The sequence below is a fragment of the Lontra canadensis genome, unplaced genomic scaffold, assembly GCF_010015895.1.
Source record: "Lontra canadensis isolate GAN:19392208 unplaced genomic scaffold, GSC_riverotter_1.0 scaffold43, whole genome shotgun sequence".
Lineage (NCBI taxonomy): Eukaryota > Metazoa > Chordata > Mammalia > Carnivora > Mustelidae > Lontra > Lontra canadensis.
In genome coordinates, this window is record NW_022631037.1 from 15,300,878 (window position 1) to 15,328,394 (window position 27,517).

The 27,517-nt window shown below is 55.3% G+C and overlaps 1 protein-coding gene across 2 annotated transcripts in view; it reads right to left on the bottom strand.

The window, feature by feature from the left end:
- Positions 1 to 8,141: 8,141 nt before the first annotated feature.
- JUP (junction plakoglobin) overlaps positions 8,142 to 27,517 on the bottom strand; it is a 22,945-nt gene continuing 3,569 nt past the window's right edge. The window contains exons 2-15 of one of the 2 annotated variants that reach the window (XM_032871611.1): positions 20,531 to 20,743; positions 18,687 to 18,946; positions 18,230 to 18,468; positions 17,322 to 17,523; positions 16,373 to 16,517; positions 16,128 to 16,231; positions 14,647 to 14,985; positions 13,322 to 13,477; positions 13,003 to 13,122; positions 10,476 to 10,626; positions 10,244 to 10,365; positions 9,720 to 9,759; positions 9,296 to 9,461; positions 8,142 to 8,979 (exon numbers count right to left, since the gene is read on the bottom strand). In XM_032871611.1, coding sequence (XP_032727502.1) covers positions 9,310 to 9,461; positions 9,720 to 9,759; positions 10,244 to 10,365; positions 10,476 to 10,626; positions 13,003 to 13,122; positions 13,322 to 13,477; positions 14,647 to 14,985; positions 16,128 to 16,231; positions 16,373 to 16,517; positions 17,322 to 17,523; positions 18,230 to 18,468; positions 18,687 to 18,946; positions 20,531 to 20,735 — 2,235 coding nt within the window. In that variant the 5' untranslated portion in view covers positions 20,736 to 20,743 and the 3' untranslated portion in view covers positions 8,142 to 8,979; positions 9,296 to 9,309. The remainder of the gene's footprint in view (positions 8,980 to 9,295; positions 9,462 to 9,719; positions 9,760 to 10,243; positions 10,366 to 10,475; positions 10,627 to 13,002; positions 13,123 to 13,321; positions 13,478 to 14,646; positions 14,986 to 16,127; positions 16,232 to 16,372; positions 16,518 to 17,321; positions 17,524 to 18,229; positions 18,469 to 18,686; positions 18,947 to 20,530; positions 20,744 to 27,517) is intronic. The other variant, XM_032871612.1, reaches the window with a different exon arrangement.

Consider the following 27,517-nt stretch of genomic DNA (forward strand, 5'->3'; position numbering starts at 1 on the left):
CCTAATACCTCAGGCACTATACTAGACTCTCAGACTAGACTCTCAGCAAAGAGTAAGAGAAACTAGATCCCTGTTCTCCTGGAGTTCAGGATCTAGAAAGGGAAGCAAATAACTGAGAAAACAATTAAGACAATTACAGAACATGGTGAATTTTTTTTCGAAACAAATAAGGAACTATGAGAAAAATGGAAAGTACCCATCTGACAGGGTGGTCTGGGTGAGAGGGGGAGGAGAAATCATTAATGGCTTCCTAGTTTGCATCTCAGGCCACACTCCCAGCCTTCCCAGCCAGCTCATACCTGTCGCCCTGAAATGGCAGCCTCTCCCCTCAGGAGCCAGTGTTTATCATTCCTGATTGCTGAGTGAACCCTGGTGCCTGTTCACCTCCCTCGCACCAGATCCTCTGCACCCCCAACAGTCCCCCAGGGAATTCTCTGCCTGTTTATCAGAGGGGCAGTCTTCATTAGTTATGTTATTTCTAAAATATTGCCTCCGGGGGTGCCTGCGTGGCTCAGTTGTTAGGGATCTGCCTTTGGCTTGGGTCATGATCCCAGGGTCCCAGGGTTGAGTCCCACGTTGGGAGTCCCTGCTCAGCGGGAAGCCTGCTTCTCCGTCTCTCACTTCCCCTGCTTGTGTTCCCTCTCTTGCTGTATCTCTCTGTCAAATTAATAAAAATCTTTTAAAAATATATATATTGGGGGCCCCTGGGTGGCTCAGTGAGTTAAAGCCTCTGCCTTCGGCTCAGGTCATGATCTCAGGGTCCTGGGATCGAGCCCAGCATCAGGCTCTCTGCTCATCAGGGAGCCTGCTTCCCACTCTCTCTCTGCCTGCCTCTCTGCCTACTTGTGATCTCTCTCTATCAAATAAATAAATAAAATCTTTTTAAAAAATAAAAATAAAAAAATAAAATAAAATCACAGGGGCTCCTGGGTGGCTCAGTTGGTGGAACATCCTCTTGGTTTCAGTTTGGGTGATGATCTCAGGCTCCTGGGATCTAGCCCCAGGTCAGGCTCTGTACTCAGCAAGGAGTCTGCTTGGGATTCTCTCTCTCCCTCTTCCCTCTTCCCCCCTGCTCTGAAATAAATAAATAAATAAATCTTCAAAATAAAATAAAAATTAAAGTGTCCAATCGGTGTATTCACCGAGTTGTGCAACCAACACCAGTATCTAATTTCTTAACATTTAATATTTTTTATCACCTGCCGCTACAAAACTCCCCAGAACAGGACATACAATAGGGGCCCATTCCACTCCTGCTGAATGGATGTTTGCTGAATTGAGTTATTCCTGCTCATGAGAAAGCAGCGCGGAGGACCGTGGGAAGTTTAGGGTGATGAAGAAGAAAGTGGCGCGGAGAAGACAGAATTGAAGGGGACCCTCTAAGTCCCGGCACAGGACAAAGCAACTCTAGACACAGCCACCAGGGGGCAGTGTCAGTCCACATACCCCTACCTTCTTCCAGCCAGCCCTCACCCATGGGATCAGTGACCCCACAGGAGAGGCATACGGATGGCGACTTCATTTGATAGATGGAGAAGGCAACGCTCAGACCCCTGGTCACCCCACAAATGAACATTTTGTCCTGGCTGATAAGCCCACAGCTGCCCAGGAGACTTCGCGGGTCCCTCTCCAGTGGTGTCCTTCCGCCTTGTTCTCCTCCCCACTCTGCTGCTGCTCTAACCGGAGAGGTCGGCAGAACAGAAACCCTAGACCTCTTCCTTCCCTCCCAGTACGCACCCTCTGACCCCTGCTGAACCAGAGAGAGGACAGGAAGGGGCTTGTGACCCACCACAGCCATGAACTTGAGGCCAAGCACAGTCACTCTGACCCCCGCCTCGGGGCACCCCCTGCTCAGGCCACCTCACCTGCCCTGATCCTGGAAAATGAACCTAGGACCGGCTACCCCATGGCAAGAGCCCCTGAGGGTCAGGTCAGTGCCAGGGATCAGGGCGGGGCCTGACACCAGGACCACTTTCTGCATCAGACTAGGTGGGAGTGCCTTGAGCAGGAGAGGGGAGCTGCTTCACCAGCCCCACTCCTGCTCCTCTCTTACAGGGCTCCCTCCCAGAACCCCTCCTCCCTCTGCAGCACCTCTTCCCCACCACTGCCCAGGCCCCTCCACAGCCTCAGCCCGCCCCCCCTTCCTTGATTCCTCCTCCCCAGACCCTGGTCAGACTCCTGGGCACTGCACACTCAGAGCTTCTCCCCCCAGACATGGGCTGAGGAAGTGAGGATGCTGGGGGTCTGGGCCCCTGGGCCTGGTGCCTTCTGGGTGTATAGTTCCCCTTCTGGGTGTATAGTTCCCCTGCTGGTCAGGACAAGGGAAGGAAAGAAGACAGAGGGGAGGTACCTGGGGTGACAGTGGGGGGCGGGCTCTAGCAGGGATGGCTAGGCTCTTGACCTGGAGAAACATCCAGGAACATCCATTACCCACACGGCCTGCAGGCTCACTTCTTCTCCTGCTAAGGCTGGCCTCCTCCTCCGGGAAGCCCTCCTGGTTTCCTCCTGGCATCTTCCTGCCTCTCACTGTTCATAGTGTTAAGAGTCTTGTTACTTATAAGGTGGTTATTTAACCAGGATAGCAGATCTGTTTGCTCACTTCTGTATCCTTAGGGCTTTAATTAGAGTAAGCACTTAGTATCTGTTGAATGAACACACGATGGATTGATGGATTCTCTGGGTGAGTCTGGTTGTGGGTGGGGCGGGGCGGGGAGTGGCCCCTAAAAGACTCCAGAGAGGCTTTCCCAGTCAGGGCGAGACTCTAGGGCTCTCGACCCTGGACAGTGCTCCACACTCCCCAACACAGGTGAGCACCGCCACCCCCCCGCCCGGAAACCTCCCAGGGCACAAGGACAGCAGACCCTCGGGGGTGGGGGATGTTGGGGCTGCAGCATAGTCCTCTCCCTGCTTCTCACTTAGAGCCCCTCAGCTCAACCCTCACTCACTTCCTGGAGGCACCAGAGCCAGAGGCCTAAGTGGGACAGGAGCAATCAGCAGGTGGCAGGTCACGGCTCAGGGCCTGGGAGGCTCTGTGGGAAGCACCTGGAAGCCAGGTGAGGGGAACTACAGCACCCTGTGTCAGGGGAGTCAGGGCCATCAGCTGTGTCTAGCCTGCTGAGCTGGCAATGGCAGGCAAGCCTGGGAGGAGCTTCTCCAGCCCTGGGGCCTCTCTCTGCTCCACCAGGTTCAAGGAGAAGGCCAAGGAACACTTCATGCCCTGATTTCTGTCCCCCGAGTCAGCGGCTCCTTCTAAACCTTGGGTCCATGTCCAGACTCTGAGCCCTTCTGGGAACAATTCATGATGGGGTTGGGGGACAGCAAAGCAGGGAGAAACGCAAATTCACTGGGACCCATATGCTATTCATGTATGTCATTTCATCCTTACTGGAAGGAAGAAAAATATTACCGTTTTATAGATGAGAAACAAGGGTTAGCACACCAAGCAGCGAGTTAGGACTCTGGGCATCCCAGCCATTCCCAGCACATGAAGTGTCCTGGGGTTCCCTTGTCACAGATACCCCACGGCGCCAGGTTCCAGGGAGACCTTTAACCAGTTTTCCCTCATTTTCCAGCCAGTTTCTCACTCTCACCTCTCCAACCCACTGTCATTTCTCCTAACTCTGTGCTCAGTCTCCTGTCCTCACGTCTTTGCTGCCAGGAAATCCCAGATGCCTTCTATGATTTCCATCGAACACCTCCTTATTTGAAGGGTGACTCAAATGTCCCCCACTTCCTCCAAGGGGTCGTTGAACCCACTGAGACTCCCACGCACATGCGCCCTCTGCTGCCACCATTGCTTACTTGTTTGTTTCCGCACTGGAAGACAAGAATGTGGGGCATCTCTATCCCCAGGGTCATGAGCAAAGCCTACCAGAAAGCAGACCCTTAGGAAGCTTTGGTGATGGAATGAACAAAGAACGCCCCACATTATCTAGCCCACAAGGAGCGCTCCCGTTCCTTCCAGAGGCCAGGACTGCATTTGGACACATTTTGCACAGCTTCATGGTCCTAGTAATTATTGGAACAGCGGAGGGGGTGGGCGGTGGTCAACAACAGAATTTCTCAAATCTTTCCCACGTGTCTTGGGTGTTACCCAATTTCTCTGTATATGTTACCCATGTCCTCTATATGTGCAGAGATGTCTTTGGATCTAGTATAGGATTTAGGATTCCATCTAAATATTTCCTACCTAGTTATTTTATCTTGTTGAGTTTTTCTTTTTAGCCAACTTACATGCTTTTTAGAGGTGGCTGTGTAGACATATTTTCGAGCTTTTTTTAGTGTAAGACTTTTTTTCATGTTTTTAAATTAATTTTTTTTAAATTTTATTTATTTGACAGAGAGAGAGAGATCACAAGTAGGCAGAGAGGCAGGCAGAGGAGGAGAGAGGGAAGCAGGCTCCCCGCTCAGCAGAGAGCCCGACACAGGCCTCGATCCCAGGACCCTGAGATCATGACTGAGCCAAAAGCAGAGGCTTAACCCACTGAGCCAACAGGCACTCCTTTATTTTTATTTTTAAAAAATATTTTATTTATTTGACAAACAGAGATCACAAGTAGGCAGGCAGAGAGAGAGAGGAGGAAGTAGGCTCTCTGAGGAACAGAGTGCCTGATGTGGGGCTCGATCCCAGGACCCTGGGATCATGACCTGAGCTGAAGGCAGAGGCTTAACCCACTGAGCCACCCAGGCACCCCTAAAATCATTTTTAATAATGTTTTTAAAATTGACAGACTGTATTTCAAACAGTACTTTTAGGGTCACAAATGATAGCTAATTTTGGATTTATTTTGATAACTTGATTATTTTTGTTTGGTTTGGTTTTTTAAGTAATCTCTATGCCCACCATGGAGCTCAAACTCGGAACTCCGAGATCAGCCCTCACGTGCTCTACCAATTGAGCCAGCCAGGTGCCTCCTGAGAACTTGATATTGAAATCCCACTGTAGGGGCCAAGGGCAGGCTGGCCCAAGATGGGCCACTGGGGCATAAAGATTATTTCCAGGAAGGAGGAATCAAAACCCAGCAGATGCAGGGAACATTCTCCGCCTCCCTTTCAGCTACCAAAATTTGCATTGGAAAGGAGAGCCTGTGCCCGGAAGAGAGCTATTAACAGACTTCCCTTTACCTGCATAATTGGGCAACCTTGTTTTTCCAAAGCTCTTTCACCCTCCTGCTGGTGAGCTTCCTCCCCTTTGAATCCGCAGACCCTTCCCCGATCAGCTTCCCATTGCCTCATTATCTTTGGAAGCTCATGTCTGTGTGGATTCTCCATAGGCAGACCTATTAAATTTGATTTTCTTCTGTTAATCTGTCTCGTGTGAATTTGATTCTAAGCCCAGCTGGCAGGATGTAGGGCAAAGGAAGGTCTTCTGCCCAACACCACCTGGTTGGATTCTGTCCTTCATTCTAGCTCTTTGCCATTTGGGGGGGGGGGCACTTGGTGCTGCCTCCCTTGTCTTCAGCGTGACACCTGCCATTGTGATAGGTGAGTGTCAGTCTCCATTGGTACTGGTGACACCGAAGTGGTGTCACCACGCCCCAGTGGCGTGTGGCAGACTCGGAGACTTGCCCAGACCACCAAGGCTGGGCTTCGTGTTCCTTGGGCGTGCCTCTCAGGTCTGCCCACACCCTCGAAGCCTGCACTCCCGCTTCTGGTCGGCTCCTTCACTGAAACCCAGGCACCCGGCCATTCTGCTGCCTTCCTCGAATAAGCCTACCTAAGTGGAAGAGGCTAGCCGGGGAGATTAGTTCCACATCACAGCAGACATGACAGGAGACCAACCCACCGTCTTCCATGCCTCCTTCCTTTCTTACCATCAGGACCCTGATTTGGGTGCCTGAGTGGCTCAGTCATTAAGTGTCTGCCTTCGGCTCAGGTCATGATCTCAGGATCTTGGGATGGAGCCCCATATTGGGGGGGGGGGGTCCCTGCTCAGCAGGAAGCCTGCTTCTCCCTCTCCCCCTGCTTGCTGTCTTGCTCCCTCTCTTGCTGTCTATGTCAAATAAATTTCCCAACTTCCCTTGCAGCAAGGTAGGGTCATGGGACAGCTTCCTGCCAGTGTCCCTGGGGGTAGATGTCCCTTCTGGAAAACAGAAAGGCAAAACACCTCTGGGAAGCCTTTTGCCTTTCCCCTTTCCTCCTGCCTGGATTCACTGTGCTCTCATTCTGTCTTCATGTGCAGTAGGCGAAGCAAGCATTATCCCCACTTTACAGAAGAAGAAACTGAGGTTCAGAGACATCCATTTATTTTTTTTTAAGGTTATGAGGCTCAGGGAAACTGGACGTGTCAACTCACTTCATCATCTAGCTTAACTTTCCCTTTTTGTCCAGACTGCCAGGAAGCTCGGCACCTCCTGTGAAGCTCAACCATGGCCAGCCCTTCCCATCCCTTGTCCTCATCACCTCTTACAAAACTTGAGGACAACCCTTTCTTGGAAGAGTCCTCCTCTGGAAAGTGTGGGGTCGGTCAGCTTACCCTTCCCTGGCTCCTGTACCTCTCTCCACCCTTCTCAGGGCAGCAATGATGTACATGGATGGGTTCTCTGGTTTCTGCTTGGGTTTGGCCAACAAAGATCACTGGTGGGAGGAGAGCACCTCATCCAGGGGTCCATCCCCAAGAAGCACTCCCTGTCTTCTGGCCTGAGGCCACTGTAATTATCCAAAGATGCTGCCCTCTCCCTTGTTTGTTCCTCCCCCTGCCTAGGTCTCTGTGAACTGTCCCTTCACCGAATTCTCAAATGACCCAAGTTGTATGGATCTTGCCAGGGCCCCTTCATGCCCTGAATATCCCCCCAAATTCATATGTTGAAGTCCTAGGCCCCAAAGCGCTATTTAGAGGTGGATCCCTTGGGATGTAATCAGGTTTAGATGAGGCTATGAGGCTGGGGCCCTGGGAAGGAAGTGGTTCCCTCCTAAGAGGGAGACATCCCTCACTGAGCTTGCACCGAGGAGAACGCAGTGAAGGTGGCGGTCTACAGGCCAAGGAGTGGGCTTTCGCCAGGTGTGGATTCTGCTGGGACCTTGACCTTGGACTTCTAGACCCCAGGACTGTGAGAAATAAATGCCTGATGTTCAAGCCCCCAGCCTTTGGCATTCGGTTACAGCAGCCCAAGCAGAAGACCCCCCCAACACAGAAAGCAGAGGAAGGGCTTTGCTGAAAATCCTTGTGATTCTGAGAACTCTGTCTTGTCCCCTCTCCTTGGCAGAGTTCGGCTTAGCACCTGGCACCCCTTGCTGCACCCCACACCTGCCTCTCCACTGGGCTCCCTGCGCCTATCCCCACCCACCCATGCCAGTGCCAGAAATCCTGACACTCCCTGGCCTCCCTGCACGGCCTGACCTCAGGCAGGTGAGGAAATGACAGTGGTGGGCCCACAGGTGCCCCAGGTCCTCAGGCTTGGCAGGCGCCTTGCAGCTGGCCCTCCCTGGGAAGGAGGATGGGAGATGTGCGTGGGGGAACCGTCACGTAAGCAGGCAGTCACGACAACGGGGTTGGGGAAATGATGGCGTGCACAGGGCATTATGGAACAGAGAAGGGCCACCAGCTTGGCCTGGCTGGGACCAGTGGGAGGTCACGGAGGAAGTGTTCCCAGAGGGAGGACTAGCAGGGGAAGGCGTCCTGCACAAAGATCAGTAGGCAAGAGCCGGCAAGGAGGATGCTGGCTGAGGGGACAGGAGGGAGGGGCAGGGGCTGGGGTGGCCCACCCCAGACCACAAAGGGGCCTGAATGCCAAGCCATAGGCCACAGGGAAAGTTCCACCCAAGAGAAATCCAGCACGTGTATGCTAAGGCTGGGCGGGGCAGGACTGGAGATTGAGGCCAGCCAGGAGGTCACCCCTTGGACAGACACACGAGACCTGGTGTCCCTGAAGGGGGGACTCATGCCCAGCCATCTCTTCAGCCCTCCCACCCCCTAAGGTTCCAAGGTGCCAAGCTGGAGGCCTCTTGAGTATGTGTGAATTGAATTAAAGCTACTCCAGATCCTTAACCGCTCTTTCTCTTTGACTCCCCTCTGTGTCCCTGCTGCACACAGGTAGCCAGGAGTGCACGTGGGGCCCAGCCAAGGAGGTACCAGGCTGCTCGGGGAGCCCCCAAATCCCCATCCCACCCCTACCAATCCCCCGCCCCCCGTACAGCCTCCATTAGATCTGTGTGTTAGTTTTATTTTCTTTGCTTTGGTCTATACAAAAAAACCAATAACCAAAAACATAAAGCGAGAATAATAAAACTCTCTGCTGGGACCTCCCCCAGCCCCCCACACCCATGTGCGGGAGGTGGTGGTGGGTTTGAAACAGGAAGGGGAAGAGAAAGCCCCCCCACCGCACACCAGAGGGGTCAGCCAAGAGCACTTCTCAGGAGTCAGCTAGGGCAGCTGTGGGTGGGAAGGGGCGTGAGGGAAACACCCCCAGGGCTCCCGGGAAGGGGCCGAAGCCAGCTGAATGTCCTGGAGAGAGGTGCAGCAGTGCCCCGGAGTGGGGGGACTCACTCTCTGCATCTCTGTCCCATCTCCGTGGTCCGTCCCTGAACTTTTCCAAACAAGCTTTGGATTCTGGGCTTTGGGCCTTGAACCTGGGTCCTGGACACCCCAGGGGATCAGAACAGCTGGTAGGTTGGAGTTCGGTGAGACAGTCAGGCCCAAAGAAGGAACCAAAGCGCTGTGTGACCAGGCCCCGCTGGAGTCAGGCAACCCGGGGTGGGGCTGGGGGGTGGGGGGTGACTGCTGGGGGAGGGAAGAGCATGGGTGATTGAGTCTAAAGCTTTAGTGCCAGGGCCACAGAGGTGAGGAGGGGGTGTTGGGCCCTAGACCCACAGCCCAAGACAGAAAAGCAGGAGCAGATCACCATCCCAAGAAAGACCCTACAGAGGACCTCTGGAGGCGTGGGGTTCGGCGAGAAGTCGCGGCCCTGCTCCCTGGGGCTCAGGCACTTTTCTGTCTGCCCCTTCGCCTGCACAGAGAGCCTCTCAGATGAGGAATGGCACCTGGGGGGGGGGGGGGCAACACAGAGGGGTCAGGGCAGGCCTGCAGCCCCTAGGATCTTGTCACCCAGCCACTACCCACAGGAGGGATGGGACTCCCTGCCCCCAGCAAGATAAGGGACCAAGGCAGGCCAAGGCACAGCCCTTCCTTGGGGGAAGCTCAATAGCAAAAGGCCCCACACTCGATCCCTGCCAAAAAGAGTCAGGGTTTCAGAGGAAACATGACAGGCCTCTGTGAGAAGGTTCTAGAGGGCAGGAAAAGCGTGTCTCGACAGCCCACGGGCATGAGGGAGGGCTGCGAAGTAGGAAGGCGCCATACCGGAGTGGGGCCTGCTAGGCCAGCACGTGGTCCCCCGCGGGGTAGGGGGGCCTCAGGCCGTCGCTGTAGGTGTCGATGGGATAGTCCGGGTCTATCTCCATGTGCATATCCAGGGGGTCCAGGGGCACGTCGCTTGAGTACATGGGGCGGTAGGTGGCATCCATGTCTGGGGAAGAGAAGGCAAGGGGACCTTCTACAGTCTGTAGACCACCCTGCTGGACAACCCTCAGTCCATCTCCAGTGGGCCTGACCCCTCTCCAACCTCCCATATCAGGGGGCCTAGACAGGAGTGTGTGTGAACACTACACAGAAGCTGCCGTGGATCCTTTGGCCTTGGAGACACAGTGCCTCCTTTCGCTCACATCCACAGAGAACCCACACCTCAGGCTCCCAGTGGTCCCCGAGGAACTCTGCACACACTTACCATCTGCGTAAGGTTCATTGATGGGGATCATGCTCTGGGCCTAAGGAAAGAGACAGAGAAACATTGGGGGAGGGGAGAAGGGTGGACAACGTAGGCTCTGGGCTGGGGGGTGGGCAGCTAGAGACGGTGCTAGAAAAGGGGCCAGGGAAAAGCAAAGACCCCTCGAAAGAAGAGAAGATGAAACAGGGTTACACAGTGCCCCAAGGGACTCCTCTCCTCGGGCATCCCCCACTAGGGTGGAAGGGCCCACCATTCATGCTTGGGGAAACCCACAGAACTAGAACAGCCCTGGGGACAGCAGGGCATGGGACAACATAAGAGCAGGTACCAGGGGCTCACCCACCCCTCAGAAACAGATAATTTGCCCTACTACTCCCATCTGCTAGAAATTGTCATCAGAGATCCAATTACAAAATAAAAATCTATGAAGTTGATAGTGTAGTAGGAGCCCCCTTAAAATCGCTGTCCTTGAGCAGTGCGTGACTTGCACAACCATATGTTGCAGTCCAGCCCACGATACTCACAGCCTCCCAGGCAGCTGGGTCATGCTTGAAGAGAGAGTTGGTGAGCTCTACAGACACACGCTTACGGTAATCTGGGTTCTTGTCCTCGGAGATGCGGAACAGGACAGCAGCAGCGTAGGTGGCTGAGCAGAGAGGAAAGGAAAAACCAGTTCGGGCACCTGCCTCCACCCTGGCTGGAGGACCAAGACCCAGCCCTCCTCTACCACCCCCTCACCCAGAGCACGCCCCTCACCGGTGCCCTCATTGCGGGAGTGCAGGAGCTCCATGAGTGGAGCCGAGGCTCCCTCAGCATCAATGGCGTCAGCTGCTTCCTTGTCCTGGGCTAGTTCACACAGGACCCCAGCGGCCACACGCTGGATGTTCTCCACTGATGAGTACAGGAGCTGGGGAGAGGGTGCATGGGGTGGGGAAGGGGTGCAGGTGGGTGAGGTCTAAGGTGGGTGGGCAGCCAGTCTCCCAATCCTGTCCATCTCCACCTCTCTTTTCTGAATTTTTTTTTAAGATTTTATTTATTTATTTGACAGAGTAAGACACAGTGAGAGAGGGAACACAAGCAGGGGGAGTGGGAGGGAGAAGCAGGCTTCCCACTGAGCAGGGAGCCCAAGGCGGGGCTCAATCCCAGGACCCTGGGATCATGACCTGAGCTGAAGGCAGACACTTAACGACTGAGCCACCCAGGTGGACCCCTCTTTTTCTGGATTTAATACAAGCTCCTACTAGAAGGTGTGGAAAAGTCTAAGAAAAGTATAAAGAAACAGGAAAGAAAATCAGTCATAATTCCCCACCCTCTGCTAATACACCGATGTACTTACATCAGGTTTTTTTTTATCATAATCCTATTTATTTATATATATATCTTTTTTCTTTTTTTAAGATTTTATTTATTTGACCAAGAGAGAGATAGCTAGAGAGGGAACACAAGCAAGGGAAGTAGGAGTAGGAGAAGCAGCCTACCCGCTGAGCAGGGAGCCCGATGCGGGGGCTCGATTCCAGGACCCTGAGATCACGACCTGAGCCAAAGGCAGATGCTTAACGACTGAACCACCCAGGTGGCCCTATATATATAAATTTTGATTCCTGCTTTTTTTTTTTTTTAAGATTTTATTTATTTATTTGACAGAGATCACAAGTAGGCAGAGAGGCAGGCAGAGAGAGGAAGGGAAGCAGGCTCCCTGTTGAGCAGAGAGCCCGATGCAGGGCTTGATCCCAGGACCCTGGGATCATGACCTGAGCTGAAGGCAGAGGCTTTAACCCACTGAGTCACCCAGGCGCCCCCCCCCTTTTTTAAAGCATTTTCTTTTTAAAGATTTTATTTGGGGGTGCCTTGGGTGGCTTAGGCGATGGCACCGATGGCATCCCTTACTCTGAACTCTAGTAATTAAAGAGAAAAAATTCCAAAAGCAAAAAATTCTTCAACCTCATTGTATATAGCCATATGATAAAACGAATCATTCTTTTTTAACCATTCCCTTATCATTGGCCATTCATTTTGTTTTCAATTATTGTAAGTAGCATACTGTGATTGCTGGCTGTAGGTATACATTTCTGCCATATTTTAAATAATGTTAAAATGATTTCACAAGAAGAAAATCCCAGGTGAGGGACTCGATCCCAGAACCCTGAGATCATGACCTGAGCTGAAATCAAGTGTCAGAGACTTGACCAACTGAGCCACCCAGGAGCCCCCGACATGAGTTATCTCCAAGGTTCTCCACACAGATGGCAGAACTGCCTTCTGGGGAGAGTTGGCCATCTTTTCTCCCTGGCGGGGTCTGGGGCTATCTATTTCATCACATCTTCGCCAGCCCAGGGCAAAGCCCAGGGCACTCCCTTTCCTCCCACTCCAATTTGATAGTGGAAAATGGAATCTCACTGGGAGCATCAGCTTCATGACTCTCAACTCCTGGGGTTGAGCACTGCTTATTATGAGGGACCTGGGGATTGCTTCTAACTCTGCCTGTCTAACCACTGGGGTCCTGTCTTAGGGAGCTTTTTTATATAAAGGATATTAAACTCTTGGCTATTGTGACACTTGCAAACATTTTCTGAGTGTGCCACTGACTTTTTCATGCGTTTTAGGCTATTTCCGACATACAGATGTTTTTTTATTTTTTAAGATTTTATTTATTTATTTGACAGACAAAGATCACAAGTAGGCAGAGAGGCAGGTAGGGAGAGAGGGGGAAGCAGGCTCCCCGCCAAGCAGAGAGCCCGACATGGGGCTCGATCCCAGGACCCTGAGACCATGACCTGAGCCGAAGGCAGAAGCCTTAACCCACTGAGCCACCCAGGCACCCCTGACATACAGATGATTTTAATGTTTATGTGGTCGAATCTGGAGGTAATTTTTCTTATTTGTGATCTATTTCCTTGCTTCTTTTTTTAAAATTTATTTTAAGACTTTGTTTATTTGAGAAAGACAGAGAAAGCACACAAGCAGGGGAGTGGGAGAAGGAAAAGCAGGCTCTACGATGCTTGATTCCAGGACCCCAGGATCATGACCTAAGTCAAAGCCAGACGTTTAACCAACTGAGCCACCCAGGCGTCCCTCTTCCCTTGGTTTTGAGCCTGGAAAGCCTCCATGCAGGGATATGCTAAGCGCTCACTCCTGGTGTGGCCACTTTTTCCACACTCCTCTGAAGACCTCTTGCTGCCTGGCCCAGAACCCACCAAACCCACGGCTGCTGAGCTCCCCCTTTCCGTCAAGGGGGTGAGCAGGGGTTGGAGGGTCCTCTCCTGTCCACTTACCCCAGACTCACCTGTACAAACAGGGGGATGGTGTTGAGTCGGAAGATCTCCATGCGGTTCATGGGATCCCGGGCGAGGATGTGCAGGGCTCCTGTGCAGCCCTCCACGATCTCCTCCATCCTCACACCGTCCTGCGCAAGAGAAGGCACTGGGATGTGGCAACCGATGGTCCTTGGACCTGGCCACACGCCCCCACCACAACAATCCAACAAACCTCACAGGTCCCCAGAGATCGCCTCAGTGACAACTTGCCTCCCCGCTTACACACACAAACACGCAAGCATACGTTCACCAACAGGACAACCCGACTGCCGCAGAAGGCTGGCTCACCGTGTAGGGCTGCTGTGTGCCTGCGGCCACATGGCGCTGGGCATCCTGGTGAGCCTTGACCAGCAGCTGGACAAGGCGGGGGATAACGGCTGCCTCCTGCAGCGGGGCGTGGTTTGCTGGGCACAGGGCCAGATTCCTGATCAGGCCAATGGTCGCCTGAAAGAACAATGACAATGATAGGGGCATTTCTTGGGCATCTGGAGAATCCCAACTTCCCAGCATCATCTCCCCCTTCCCTTGTCATCTCTGTGCCCCAGGCCAGACACAGACATGCTGGAAGATCTCCAGACCATGAGACCACTCCCAGCCCATGTCCCTTATTCCACTGGATCTGTGGGTTCTCACATCTAATAGCCCCAACTAAAACGATACCCTATTCCAGAACATTCTACCAGCCCCATGCCTTGACCCTCACCCTTGTCCCTTTTCTCAACAGCTTCCCCTCCCCCAGACACCTGCTTTTCTGATAAGTCCCAAACCATGATCATCAGGGAGTCCTTGCTATTATTGACCCCAAAGCTTCCTGCTTTAGTGATACACACACTGCAGTCAATCCCCAGCAAGGCAGCTCTGGAAAGAAGCCTCTTCTCTGGGGCACCCCATCTCCCAGGGACCACTCTGGCCTCCCAGAGTCCCTCATCTCATCTAACCCTCGAAAAAAGCAGCCAGGAGGGCAGGGACAAAAGTCTTGAGAGATGAGAATGTGCGCACAAGATAGATGGCCTGCCACGGTCACCTGTCAGTGAGCTGTTAGGTCAAACCCTCCCCCTACCTCCGGCTTGCAGTAGGGACCAACCCCAGGGAGGGACGACATGGTTTGCTTGTTTTCTTTTCCTCACTATGGATTGTTAGAATTCAATGTATAATTCCTTAGACTCACTCTTATTTGTCCTATCAGCCTGTCTAAAATTTCACCAGTGGGAACCCTGCCAGTTCGCTCTTCTCTACCCAGGCAGCCCCCTTCACACCCTTAACTCCCTACAGCAGATGCTAACTGCCCCCCCCCAGAACCCTTTCTATTTGTTGTCTTGTAAGTAACCCCCCTGAATTTTAGCGGGACACATGGCCTTCGGACCAACGACACTTGGCTAGCCTCCCTGTATCTAGACGGTGTGATTAAGACCTGAAGTGTGAGTGGAAGTGATGTGTTCCACGGACCAGCCACACCCCCTGGGAACCTGTTAGAAATGCAGCGTCTCAAGCCCACCCCAGCCTACGGACTCAGGGCCTCTCTGTCACAGTGGCCTGGACCCATCCAGCATCTAACCCCGCCCGCAGAGAGCTCCTTCCCCTCACCCAGCCCCCACTGCGGCCCCCCATGGCACCTTCACCAGCGGCCACTGGTTGGGCTGGTTGAGCAGCTTGACGATGGCCGGGATGCCATAATTGAGGCGCACGGAGTTCTGGGCCATCTCAGCCTCGGGGTGGCGGCTGGTGAGGTGGCGCAGGGCGCAGACCGCAGGCTCTGTGATGTCATCCTTGTCGCCGGCACGCAGGATGGCATGGATGAGAGCCTCCACACCGCTGTTCTGGGTCACCAGTGTCTTGTTCTTGCTGTTGTTGCACGTCAGGTTGGACAGAGTGCCCGTGGCGCAGGTGAGGACGTTGACGTCGTCCACGCTCAGCTGGTTCACGAGAATCTTCAGCACACTCTCCAGGCCCTCCTGTGGGTTGTGGGTGAGACAGCGGAGGGAGGGAGATGTCGCACTCCCAGAAGTTCTCCTCACATCTGTCCCACGGGAGCGAGATGGCCTGACAGGGTCTAAAGCCCACTCAGCTGATAGTCAACGGGCCCTGACCCGTGCCTCGGAGACTTCATCCCTGTGTCGCTGCCGATGACACCCCAGGAGAAGGGGGTACTCGCCCCCCAGGCCACTGCTGCTCAGAGCGGCCGAGGGGCTCACCCACACAGCCACAGCCGGCAGGCCAGCTGTGAACCCTGGCCTGTCTCTAAGTGCCCCTGCCCCTCTGTGTCCTCAAACCCACGCAGGGCGAGGAGGAAAGTGCAGAGGTGGCCACATGCTTCAGGGGCCCAGCTGGCCTGCTCTTCCCAGCCTCTCATCTTTCTGGGCCTTCGTGCTGCCCCGCCCCCCCCGGGGGGTCCCCAGGCCAAATCCAGTTTCAGGGACCATCACTGACCCAGGAGCCTCACTCCTCCCAGGAGGAGCGCCAGGGGCCTTGTGGTAGAAAAGGAAGACTCCAGGCTCTGGGATGACACTGCTGAGTCCCAGCTCTCCCATTTACCAGCTGTGACCGAGGGCCATTACATAATTCCCTGGGCCCCTGTTTCTTCACCTGATCGCCTGGGTCCCCCATGCCACCTCTAGCTGTTGAAAGGGGTGAGCAAGCCAAGGTCACAAGTGCCCAGCCGGGTCCAGCATGTGGCCGGGGCTGAATAAACTGCCTGTTGGCGGGGGGTGTGGGGGCCTCTTCGGAATGGTAGTCGGGCTGGAAGGAGGGATCAGCAGTCTTGTTCTAAAACCACGTTTTTCCTTAAACTGTGTGTTTAGCCACCAGAGCCTCCACATCTCCTGGCGTATCACTGCTGCTCCTCGCAGGGTCTAGGTTGAAACTGTTTCCCAGGGACCACCTGACCTCAGCTTAGGAACATCAGCCCCTAGGGCCTGAAGCTAAAGGGATGAGGATTTCAGGGTGTTTCCAGCCTCAGCCACAACACACAAGATTTTGGGCCACAGGCTCCCCACGGCTCCTAAGGGCAGAGTCCCAGAAAGGAGCCTGTGCGTGGCAAGAGGGGAGGATGGGCTGGCTGGGGAGGTGCGCCCGGGCCCAAAAGCGCCCCCCTCACCTGTTTGGTGGCCACATCAGAGAGGTTGCGCAGGGTCCAGAGGCAGTTCTGCACGAGGCGGGGGCTGTTGCTTGTCAGGTGTTTGCCCAAGGCCTGCATCCCACCTGGGGCAAGGGACAGGAGCACATCAGTCACAGGGAGCACGGCTCACCAAGACTGGCTGCTGGACAAGTCGTTCCCCTCCGCCCCCCACCGCTACCCCGGCCCTCCTGGCCACGTGGGCCACCCTCGCAGGCCACACTCACCAGCCTCCACAATGGCAGGCTTATTGCTGGGACACACGGACAGCACCTTGAGCACACGGCTGGTGGTCCAGAGCAGCTTCTCGTAACTGTAGTTACGCATGATCTGCACGAGGGCCTGGGGTCCTCCGTTGGCCAGGATAATGAGCTTAGGGGGAGACAGTGGAGAGTGAGTGGGAGACAGACAGGAAACAGGATAAGGAACAAGGAAAGGAGAGGGTGCGACAGAGCTGTCACTACTGAAATTCGGCGAAAACCTGAATCGCTTCTGTGACTACTAAAAACGCCAAAAAGTTTGAAAAAAGGGTAATACACAATGCCGACAAGGATAAAGTCAAACTGTATTACTAGACACCACCACCACCAACGCTGGAAGTAATACAATCCTTCCGGAAGGCGTTTAGCAATCTGGGTAAAAGCCCACAAATATTAAAAACCCACGCCTCACTGATGAAAAAATTGTCCACTCTTTGGGAAAAGCCATGTGCCCAAAGCTGTTCATTACAGCACTGTTCATAAAGGCAGAAAATCCAGAGCAATCTAAATGCCCTCCCTAAGAAGAAGGTCTGGGGGCCCCATTTCATGAAAGGCTATTTGCCACAACAGAGGGTGATTTTAAGGATGGGGGGGATTAAAAATACGCAGAAAACAGATGCAACATTGTACATTTGCCATGGCTACAACCGGGTACAAATAAGCCCACGAGATGGCCTTGGCCTTGTGGGAAGCACATGGAGATAGCAGTGGTCACGTGAGAACGGTGACTTTTTTTCCTTTTCCTTGTCCTCAAAATATTCAGTTCTACGATGAAAGATGTCCAGGTGCGTATACTCATATTTAACCGAAAAAGGGTAAGGACTCAGGGCCAGAAGTTGCTGCTGGGCAGAAGTTGGTGCCCTGGGGGACTGTGAGGCGGGGCTAGGGGTGGGGCTAGGGGCGTGGCGCAGCGCACCTTGCTCTCCTGGTTGCCATAAGCCAGCAGCTGCAGGCAGTCGGTGGTGATGGCCAGGAACTTGGGGTTGTTCTTGTTGAGCAGGGGCACCATCTTCTGCAGCCCGTCGGCCAGGCGCACCGCCATCTTGGCGCCCTCCTGGTACAGCAGCAGGTTGTGCAGCGTGGTGATGGCATAGAACAGGACAGACTCCACGGGGGAGCTGGGATGATGGGCAAAGAGTTAACATGAGTCGGGTCCCAAGGGGCTTGGCGTGAATGTGGGCTACCTCCCTGACAAAGCCTTCCCCATACCAACACCCCTGTGGAAATAGCCCTTGACTTAAAATCTCATCATCCCTTGAGCCCCACCCCACCCTTAGCGATCTCCCCACTGGGACCATGACTCCTCCTCCTGGGCTCCTAGCCCAGGGCTGGGCACATAGTAGGTCTACTACCACATGGGAGGCCATGTGCTACAGAGGTCCTGGGAGGGAGGGGGTCAGAGTCTCCAATCTCAAGGAACTCACAGCCTGGAATGGACATAAGGAGGAAGACCAAGGGACCTTGCAAGGCTGGGAAAAATATGGAAGGCAAAGAACTCTCTCTGCTGTTCCCTCTGCCCTGGATACTCTTCCTTTCATTGACAAGGGCCAAACCCTGCTTGTCTGTCAACACCCTGCTGTTAGCGTGCACAGCTGCTCAGAGCTCTGAGCAGTGTTGGGCAGACCACTCTTGAACCTATACCATATCCTGGGAACTAATGTGCTCGTTCCTTATGTGCCCATCTCCCCTGCTCGGCTGTGAGGAGCTGAGCTCCAGGACTGGGCACAGGGTTGCACCTGGCACACAGTAGGTCCTCAATAAATGCTGTATGGAAGCCCAAGGGAGGGGAGGCCCGGGGATCCCACAGTAGGTAGGGGTGCATACCTGAGCATGCGGACCAGGGCAGGGATGCCACCTGACTTGAAGATGGCGAGCAGCCCCTCACGGTGGTGGGAGAGGTTGTGCAAGATGCTGGTGGTGCAGCGGGCCGTGTCCAGGTCACTGGTGTTCTGCATGGTGCGTACCACGGCTGCCACCAGCTGGGGCGAGCCCATCAGCGCCCGCCGTGACGCCTCTTTCTTGGATAGCTGGTTCACAATCATGGCTGCCTTGGTCACTACCACCTGAGCGGGAGGGGAGGGATGGGAAAAAGTGAGCAGATGGGCTGGGCCAGCTGTCACGGAGAGATGGAGAGGCCCAGCGGCCCCCTCCACAACGTTCAGAGGGACCCAGCTCAGACTCTCCCCTCCCTGCTGATGGGGCCCGTGGTAAGACCATTCCCCGCAGACCCCTGACCTCTCCACTCTGTCCCGCCCCCGCCCCAGCCAGGCCCCTCACGGACCGGGTCCTCATCGTTGAGCAGTTTGGTGAGTTCAGGCAGGGCCCGGGTGGCCAGCTCGGCGTCGTCCTGGTAGTTGATGAGATGTACAATGGCTGACTTGAGCAGCTGGGACGGCTCGGCCAGCCGCTGCAGGTTGGTGCTCTGGCCCTCCACCTGGGTGACCAGCAGCAGCGAGCTGTCTTCCCCCGTCACCCCAGGACACATGGCCTCCCGCACTCGCTTGGCTCTGGCCGTCGTGGACATCTGGTACTCCAGATCACCTGGGGGGTGAGCCATGGGCAGGGACTGAGCCATACAAGGTGCATTGTGGGGGAACACTGGGGAGCAGGGCAGGCCTTGTAGACAGGCCACCTGCGTCCTTGGGACTGACCCTGACCAAGGCCCCAGTTACACCCCTCACGCGGTTCTGCCACTAACCGGGGCGGTTAAGTCAGCTGTAAAATGGGGTGCCACCTGGTCTGCCCATCATAGAGAATTCTTAGGGGAATTATATACTAGTAAATCCCTCTGGAAAAAAAAGGGATCACTACATCACTACAAACCTGTTCGTGAATGTTACTATTCACAGGAATATTTAACATCTTTGGAGTACTCACTATGTGCTTAGCAGTGAATTAAAAAGCTTTTCTTATATTTTCTCATTTATCTCGTAATACCCCTACGAGATAAGTACCATTATCAGCTCCATTTTACACACAGGGAAACTGAGGCACAGAAGAGATTCTAGGAGCTCAAGCTGGGGTCTGAATTCAGCCTGACTTCAGAGCCGAAACACCAACCCTATACTCCTCCCTTAACAATCAGGTTGGGGTAGCAGGAGACAACCTAGGTCTCCTTTCAACCCTGAAATCTCATGATTCTAATTACGTCCTCATCATCTCCAAAAGAGGCAAGCCTCCCATTACAGAGGCAAGCAAAGAGAGGCCCAGAGGGCCACCCAGTATCATACAGATCAGAGGGAAAGGTGGGAGTGTGGGTTTCAGAAAGCACGAAGAGGGTTCTCAGCTCAGACTCCGGGTTCCACCACCTGGGTGAGTCCAGGAGTCCTACAAGTAGGTGCCCAAGCTTCCCAGGCAGCCCTGCCCTGGGCAAGTGTCCAGATGCCCTGGGGAGAGAGGCAGACATTCCACCCTCCAATTATTCAGGAAGGAGGAGATACCCACAGAGCTTTCCCACCTGAATGCTGTACTTTGAGCTATTAACACAATGGCTGGCCCCCACCCACTGTCAGGAAGGAGAGTCCTGGGCACTGAGACTGAGCTCCACAGGGTCTCCACCTGTCCCAGCCCACCCCACACCTGTCCCAGCACCCACAGCTCAATGTTCAGTGCCCTGGAGGCAACCGTGGACAGCAGTCCTAGGGCCCACATACTCCTCTCCCCCAGAGAGGCCAGCACCCCAGCCAGAAGCCCCAGGCCCGGGAACCAGCGGCTGGGTCGTCTTGCCACCACCTAGCCTCAGCCTACCTGCAGGTCTCCTCCTACCCTCAATGGGAGCCCTACCTCCCCATCAAACTTGAGGCTCCTAGAGCAAAAGCACCATCTTCCCCAATAGACCAGGGGTCCCCTGAGGACAATAGGGATGCCTCGAGGGCCAGGACCATGCCTTCAGACTGGCAGGAAAGGTCTTCACTTCCCCTACCCTACTAGAGGTTCAGGGATTAGGAATCTACCTCCCTCTCAGATAGGGGAACTCCAAAGTAGCTGTGCTTCCTCCCGCAGACAGGAGCCCCCCAACCAAGTGTGCCTCCTTCTGCTGCACCCTCCCTCCAGGGCCCAGGCTGTTTTTCTGCTAAAGTATTTCCGGGGAATAGTTTCCATGCAAGAGTTCCTGGTGATCCTGACCTTGGCTCTGGGGCACCGGGGTGTAGGTGGTGGTCTTCTTGAGCGTGTACTGGCGCCCGCAAGCCTCATCCTCTTCCATGATGCCCTTGCTACTGACCGAGGGCACACAGGTGTTGGCACCCGAGTGGATGCCAGAGTCATAGGTATATGTCTGCTGCCACTCAGTCACCTTGATGGGTTGTTCGATCAGGTTCATCACTTCCATGGCGGCTGCTGGGGACACAGGAATGGCAGGAAATCAGCTGGCTCCAGGGAGGCATCCCATGACCTGGTGTAGCCCGCAGCTCCAGCCCATCCTCAGGCCGAGGACGGACTGCCCACAATGGGATACCCAAGGGTGAGTCCTGGGCTTAGATCTCTAACCTCCAGCCCAGGGTGGGGTAAGCCCCATGGGCAGTGGGGCAGCAAAGAGCCAGAGGCCCCAACTCAGCCCTGAGCTCGCTCACCTCGCTGTCCCCGCCCAACACTTCCAGAGCAAAAGATTCGCAGGGCCTCCAGCAGCCTCTGGGGTCCCGCAGACCCACCCCCATGCACTGGGGCTCCCTGGGAAAGTCTCTGATGAGGTACCTACACCCCAAGCATTGAACAGGAAACTGGGTGGGGCAGTCAGACGGGTTTCTCCGGAGAGCCCTGGAGGCCATTGGGAGCCGTCAAAATCTCCCTTGAGACTCCAGGATCTCAGGACCTTTCCTGAAGATAGGGTGGGATCACAAGTGACCCCAGAGGCCCAAGTCCTGAGATCCCTGTCTCTCCAGCACCCCAGCTCCTAGAAGCCTTTTCCAGAATTCCGAGCCCCAATGACCATTATCAGCCACACACTACTAGACAAATTCACCTCTCCGTAGAGCCCAACCCTCATTTGCAGAATGGGATACCACACCCCATTCAGGCTCTCGTAGTAGGGCAGATTTGTAAGGGACCCAGCTCAGTGCTGGGCACATCATAGGCGCTCAGTGTTGGCGACCGTGGCCATGCCCGTGGCTGTGCCTGTGCCATGTAGCAACACCACCTCTTCCTCAGGGGGGTTTTCTCACCTCCTGTCCTCCCAAAACCCAGACTAGAGATAAGGGATAGAGGAGGCCGGGGCGGGGGGGGGTGCCACTGCTATTCAGGCACACCTCCCTCTCCCTGCAGAAACTTGGGGGCACTTGAGATTCATGAATTGCTGGGCCCTACTGTGGACCAGGGTAGTGAATTCTCTCCTGGTCTGCTGGGCATCCCTGTCCCGGGAGCTGACCTCCAGAGTCCTGCCCCTGGGAGGAGAGGCACGGGAAGCTATGCTCAGGGGAGGGCCTCTACCCCCCTCCCCCCACTAGAGCATTCTCGAATGCCATCATCCTCATGAGCATGTGCTCCCCCTTTATGGACAGGGAGCCTGAGGCTCCACCAGGGGAGGGGGCACAGAAAAGAAATGGCAGAGCTGGGACAGGGCAGAGCCGTGACAGACACCCGGGTCTGTGCCCTTTGCACACACAGTGTGGCGTCAGACAGCAGACCCCAGGCCGGTCCACCCACAAAGGCAGACACGACCGCAGCCCCTCACACCTACTGTCCCCTCCTGATGAGGGTCCCGGTGAGGCCCAGCACGGTTCAGCGGGCTCAGCCTGGCCCCGCCCCAGGAACGAAGTCTGCAGGGTCCGCCGTCTCCCAGGGCCACCCTGGTGGGGGGTGGCTTGGGGAGGATGTATGATCCTCAGGCCTCCCTGCCTTTTATGGCAACACGGGCTCCTTCCCTGCCTGCGAGCGCACCTGGAACAAGCAGGGGCAGGAGCCAAACCAGCTCCCAGCCACCTCCTTCCTCTCCTCCCTTCACCCCAAGTGACTCAGAGTTTCGAGCTGATAAACAGAAGCAGGCCCAGAGCGCCCCAGACAGCAGGCTCCGTGCCACCAGCTGCATCCAGCTGCTTCCCAGGCACCAGCAGCCGCCCCCGGGGAGGAGCCCTGGGCTGTGCCAGTACTGCCAAAGGGAGGTAAAGCTCTAGAAGCTGCACGGATCCAGCCACTACACCAGGCAGAGGGCTGAGCCCACAGCTGGGCCCCAAGCCTTGTCGTCAGATCTGCTCAGGACGAACTGGAAATCTCCAGCCAGGATCAGTAAGAACACCCCATCTGAGCCAGGAAGAGCCCTCCCCAGTGGAGAGCGCCGCCTACCCCCAAGGGGCTTCTCAGCCCAGCCAGAGGGGCACAGGCCTCACCCCAAACTTCAGGGCTCACACCTCCTCCTCTTGCCGGCCCCATAGCCACAGGGACCACTGAGGTCAAGGCTGGCCACAGGAGGGGGATTTTCCCAGCAGGCCCCTCAGCACCCCTGCCAACCCAGGCTTGGAGCCAAGAGAAGCTGAGGGCTGAGGACTGGCAGCTGCCCAGGGAGAGATAGAGGCCACACAGAGGTCAAAGGGTCCACGGGACGGGGGCGGGGAGGCCACACAGCTGCTTTTACTGTCAAATGAATTTCCTGAGTGCCTCAAAGCCACCTGGGCGGGCATGTGTGGTGCCCAGTTTCCAGCTGAAAAGACAGAGAGACACCACCCTGAGAACAGGGCAGCGCTCTGCTCAGATCAGGATTTGCCTTGCGGCACACGGGCCTCCAGCCCACTTACCGGGGCTGCTCCCCTGGCTCCTGACAGTCAAGGAGAGGGGGCCAGACACCAGTGTCTGAGGGGGCGGCCAGGGCGAGGGAAGCGTGGAGCCCCTTGCCAGAGGGCAGAAAGGCTGGGGAGGCCTAGGCCGCTCACAGCTGGAGGCCAAGCACCGGCTGCGACGATATCAGGTGTCCCAGGCCCTGGCCCTGGTCCCAGCTCAGCCACAAGCTTACTGGTATCCTGAGACGATTCCTTGACCTGTGTGTGTCATCTACAGGAAGAACAGCCCAGCTGATCTCAGAGGAACAGGGATCTCTAAGACTCAGGCTTTCTAGGACAGACAAGAGAAGGCTAAGGGTGGGCCAGGGGAGACACGGCACACAGTTCAGGGAGGACACCCCCACACACACCGGAACGCTTCTCCAGGAATGGATCCCAGAGTGAGCTCCTCCTGCAGCAGGAAGGCAGGAGTCAGACGTCAGGCAGTACTGTGAGGCCGCCCCACCTTTCTCCTCATGGGCTCACAGGAAAAACAAGGGAATTCTCTCACCAAGAAACAGAAGTGCTATTTTGGCAGTTCCCACGGTGCAGGGGGCCGCACCCAACTCAGTCTCGCCCCTCTCCACCCCGGACCAGAGCAGGCCCTGCCATAGTGCCCCCAGACAGAGCCAGGGTGGAAGTGGGCGAGACAGGCGTGGGCCCTGCTCCCGAGCTCCAGCCACTCAGAGCTGGGCAGAGGCAGACACGGGGCGGGCAGCCTTCCTTTCCAAAGGGTATGGGGAGCCTTTGTTCAGCAGCTTGCTCTCCTGCGGGCCTGGGGCCACACAGGCGGGGAAGCCAGCTCCGAGAGCACAGAGTGGGGTGCCAACAGTACCGAGGATAGGAAGAAAAGCCTGGGCCCTGGAGAAGGAGCGCCAAGGAACCTCCCCACGGAGGTGCACACTGGGTGGGAAGGTGCAGGTGAACTCTGGACATACCCTGGGCTCCATTACTGCTTCCTCCCCAGCATGGCGACCCCAGCGGGCTGTCCCTGGGCACCCTAAGTCCGAGTGGGTCCCGGCACAGCGAGGTCCAGTCCTGACATTCGAAGCAACCACCCCCAGCGTGCCGGGCGGGCTCAGTAGGAGGACCAGGAACTCTTGATCCCGGGGTTGTTGTTTCTAGCCCCACGTTGGGTGTAGCAATTGCTTAGAAATAAAATCTTTTTAAAAAACTAAATAAAAACAAAAACCCTTCCCCCAGAGCTACCTCAGGCCCCTGCCCCCTCCAGCACCGCTATCAGTGCTTGGCACAGCTGAGCTGGGCAGCACAATGCCAAGGTTCAATGAAACACCTGGAAACACGGACAAGAATCCGGGAGGCCTGCTGGAAGGAGGCTTAGACACACTGCATGAGGGAGCTTGAAGAGCAGGCAGGGCCCTCCAGAAGTTCCTCAGGCCAGCACCCTGTGGACACCGATCACCAGCTCCGTGACAAAGGGAAGGGGCTTTGGGCAGAGCAGGAGAGCCTGGGAGTCAGGGGAAGAGATGTGTCAGCCCTGCCACTCACTGGCTGCATGCCCTCGGGCAAGTCATCCAATTTCCTTAAGCCATCTGCAAAGTAGAGATGATCCAGCCACTCCTTTCTTCAGACCCCATGTCATGGATCTCACACAGCCATGACCGTGACCAGGGAAGCCCTCTTTCAATAGTAAAGGCCCAGGCCATCTTTCTTCTATTAGCCGAGCACAGACATGGCAGAGGAGGAGCCCAGCAGAGCCAGGCCTGGCAAGGTGGCCAGCAGCCAGCCTGCTTTTTGGGACCCAGGACCAGGGAGGGTTTCTGTCTCCCAGCCCTAAGCCCAATACAATACAATATTGGGGGTGGCGTGTGGCTGGGGAGGAAGAGTTATGTCCGGTCTAGGAGAGGCGACCCAGTGCTGCCTACTGCCCTCTCCTCACTCCCCTCTTCCCAGTCACATGGGCTGCCTCCTGCAGCCAGGGGTGGCCAGGCCAGTCAGGCCGGGACATTCCCCACAGAGCAGTCCCCAGAGAGAAGCTGGGCTGAGCAGGGTTACCAGCCCCCACCCTTCCGGTCTGACTTTAGTCCAGATCTGGCCAGCAGTCCCAAGAACTGACCAAAACAGACCCTAGAAAAGTAGAGATAGACGTGACTGCCTCCCTCTAGAGCCCTGTCTCCCCCATCATGCTGAGGCTTCCCAAACAGGCCTCTCCCCTCAGACCGGTGGCTCCAGCAGGAAACAGACTACCACAGACTAGAGTTTCCTGGACAGATTTTGTAGTCTCTCCTTTCAGAATGGTCATTCCAAGCAGGCAGAGACAGAAATGGGCACCACCTATGGCCAGGGCCCTGGGGACAGGAGAAGACAGAGGAGCCCATCCTCCTGGATGCTTCCAGAGGAAAACCCTCACTTCCGGTCTGGAGGACAGCCCAAGCTGCTACCCAGGACTGGATGGGGGTGGGGGAGGCTCAGGTCAGGCCGTCCCAGCTGCTGTTTGTTTTCTTCCTTCTGGGCTCCTTCCCAAAGCAAACAAATCAGGGTGGGAAAACGAAGGGGACTTGGAGGAGAGGGAAATGCAAGGCCAGGTGGCTCGACCCCAAGAACCTCCAGGCTCCCCTGGAAGAGGGCTCCAGCTGGAGCTCTGGTCTCTGCTGGTGACCCTCTGTGGGCAAAAACCCAAACCAGTGGATCACCCCAAACCAGGACTCCTAAGACTGGAAAAACACTGCAGCCAGCCTCAGGTAACAATAAAAGGTTGACACCAGTGTCCCCAGGGGGCTGGGCAGCCCTGACCCCAGCTGGTATCCCCTCCTTAGAGGGTGGTTCCCAGGGTTTCATTCTGCAGGGATCTGCCTGACCCTCTCCCAAGAAGTACAGGGAAGAACCAACCTTGAGTTTCCTAATTTGCTGGAGAAAACTAGGATTTGGATAAAGCTTTGGTTAAAACGTCTTATTGTATACAGAGCATGAGATCATCAAGGCAGAGGCTAAGAAACAAGAAAAGAGAGGGGGAAAAAAATGTTAGTGGCGGGATTATGGAGTAAGATTACGGGTTTTTTTTTTTCTTCTCTTGTAAACTTTTCTAAACTTTCAATAATTTTTTATAATGATCAGATATTACTTTTCCATCAAGAGAGAGGAGAAATCAGAGCCCAACCTCCTCCTCATCCCCAAATAAACATACTGATTGCCCAGCCCATCCCAACTCTGCCTATCCCTCACCCTCCCCAGTGTCCTTACAGCGGAGAGAAGGCAAGGCCTGTGAACCCACATTCTGCAGGTCACAGAGAGCTGAGCTTCTTGTCCTGTGGGCCCCCAAAGGCTAAGGTGCCAGGAGGCTGAGCAAAGGGCTTTCTCTTCAGGCCTGGCCAAGGAAGTTGCTAGAAATTGGGGCAGTCCATGCCCCCAGACCTTCATCAGATTCAACCTTGTCCCAGGAGAGAGGCCTCAAAACATCATTTGCAGGGACACAAAGCTGGGTGACCTGCCCCAGCCACACCTCTCTTTCTCTTTGTAGAGGGTCACTGGGCCGGCCAGCTCATGGATACCTGTCCCTCTTACTGCCAGGACTCTCTTCTCTCAGAAGATACCAGACTGTGACTTTCCCCAGGGACCCCAACAGACCTCAGACTGGCACCAAAGGTACTGAGTCCTGCCTGCACTCTCTCCTGGGCCACAATGGTGCTCCTCCAGCTCCGGCAGACAGAGCCCCGCTTCCTCCTCTTCAGAGAAGAGTCACCTCTGACCTTCCATCTCTCCCTTTTACTCAGCAACGCAAGATCTCATCTCTGACAGACAGGAAGTCCTTCCTCCTGTCTAGCCGCCATTCTTTCCCTAAGAACATCAGTCCCAGGGGCGCCTGGGTGGCTCAGTGGGTTGGGCCTCTGCCTTCGGCTCAGGTCATGATCTCAGGGTCCTGGGACCTAGCCCCCCATTGGGCTCTCCACTCAGCGGGGAGCCTACTTACCCCTCTCTCTCTCTCTCTGCCTGCCTCTCTGCCTACTTGTGATCTCTGTCAAATAAATAAATAAAATCTTAAAAAAAAAAAAAAAAAAGAACATCAGTCCCAGTGCCATCGTCCCCAGGGGTGATGGCACCCTCTTTATAGCATCAGTCAGGACTGAGATCGTGGTCTTTTCCTTCTCTGTTACATCAAGTCCCCTCAGCCTTCTCTTCTCCAGGATCAATAATCTCCATGCCCAGGGTCCCCTCTTGACCTCAAGGGATCAAAAAACCCAGTGCTGACAGACTCAGTGCCTGGTGTGCACCCACACAGAGAGAGGCCCCATTTCTCAGGCCCATTCTGGTGTCTGGAGCCCAGTGGGCAGAGGCGCCAAAGCCAGGCGGGTCTGAGAGGACTGTGACACCAGCCCCTCCCTCAAGGACCAAGGCTCTGGCTGACCCC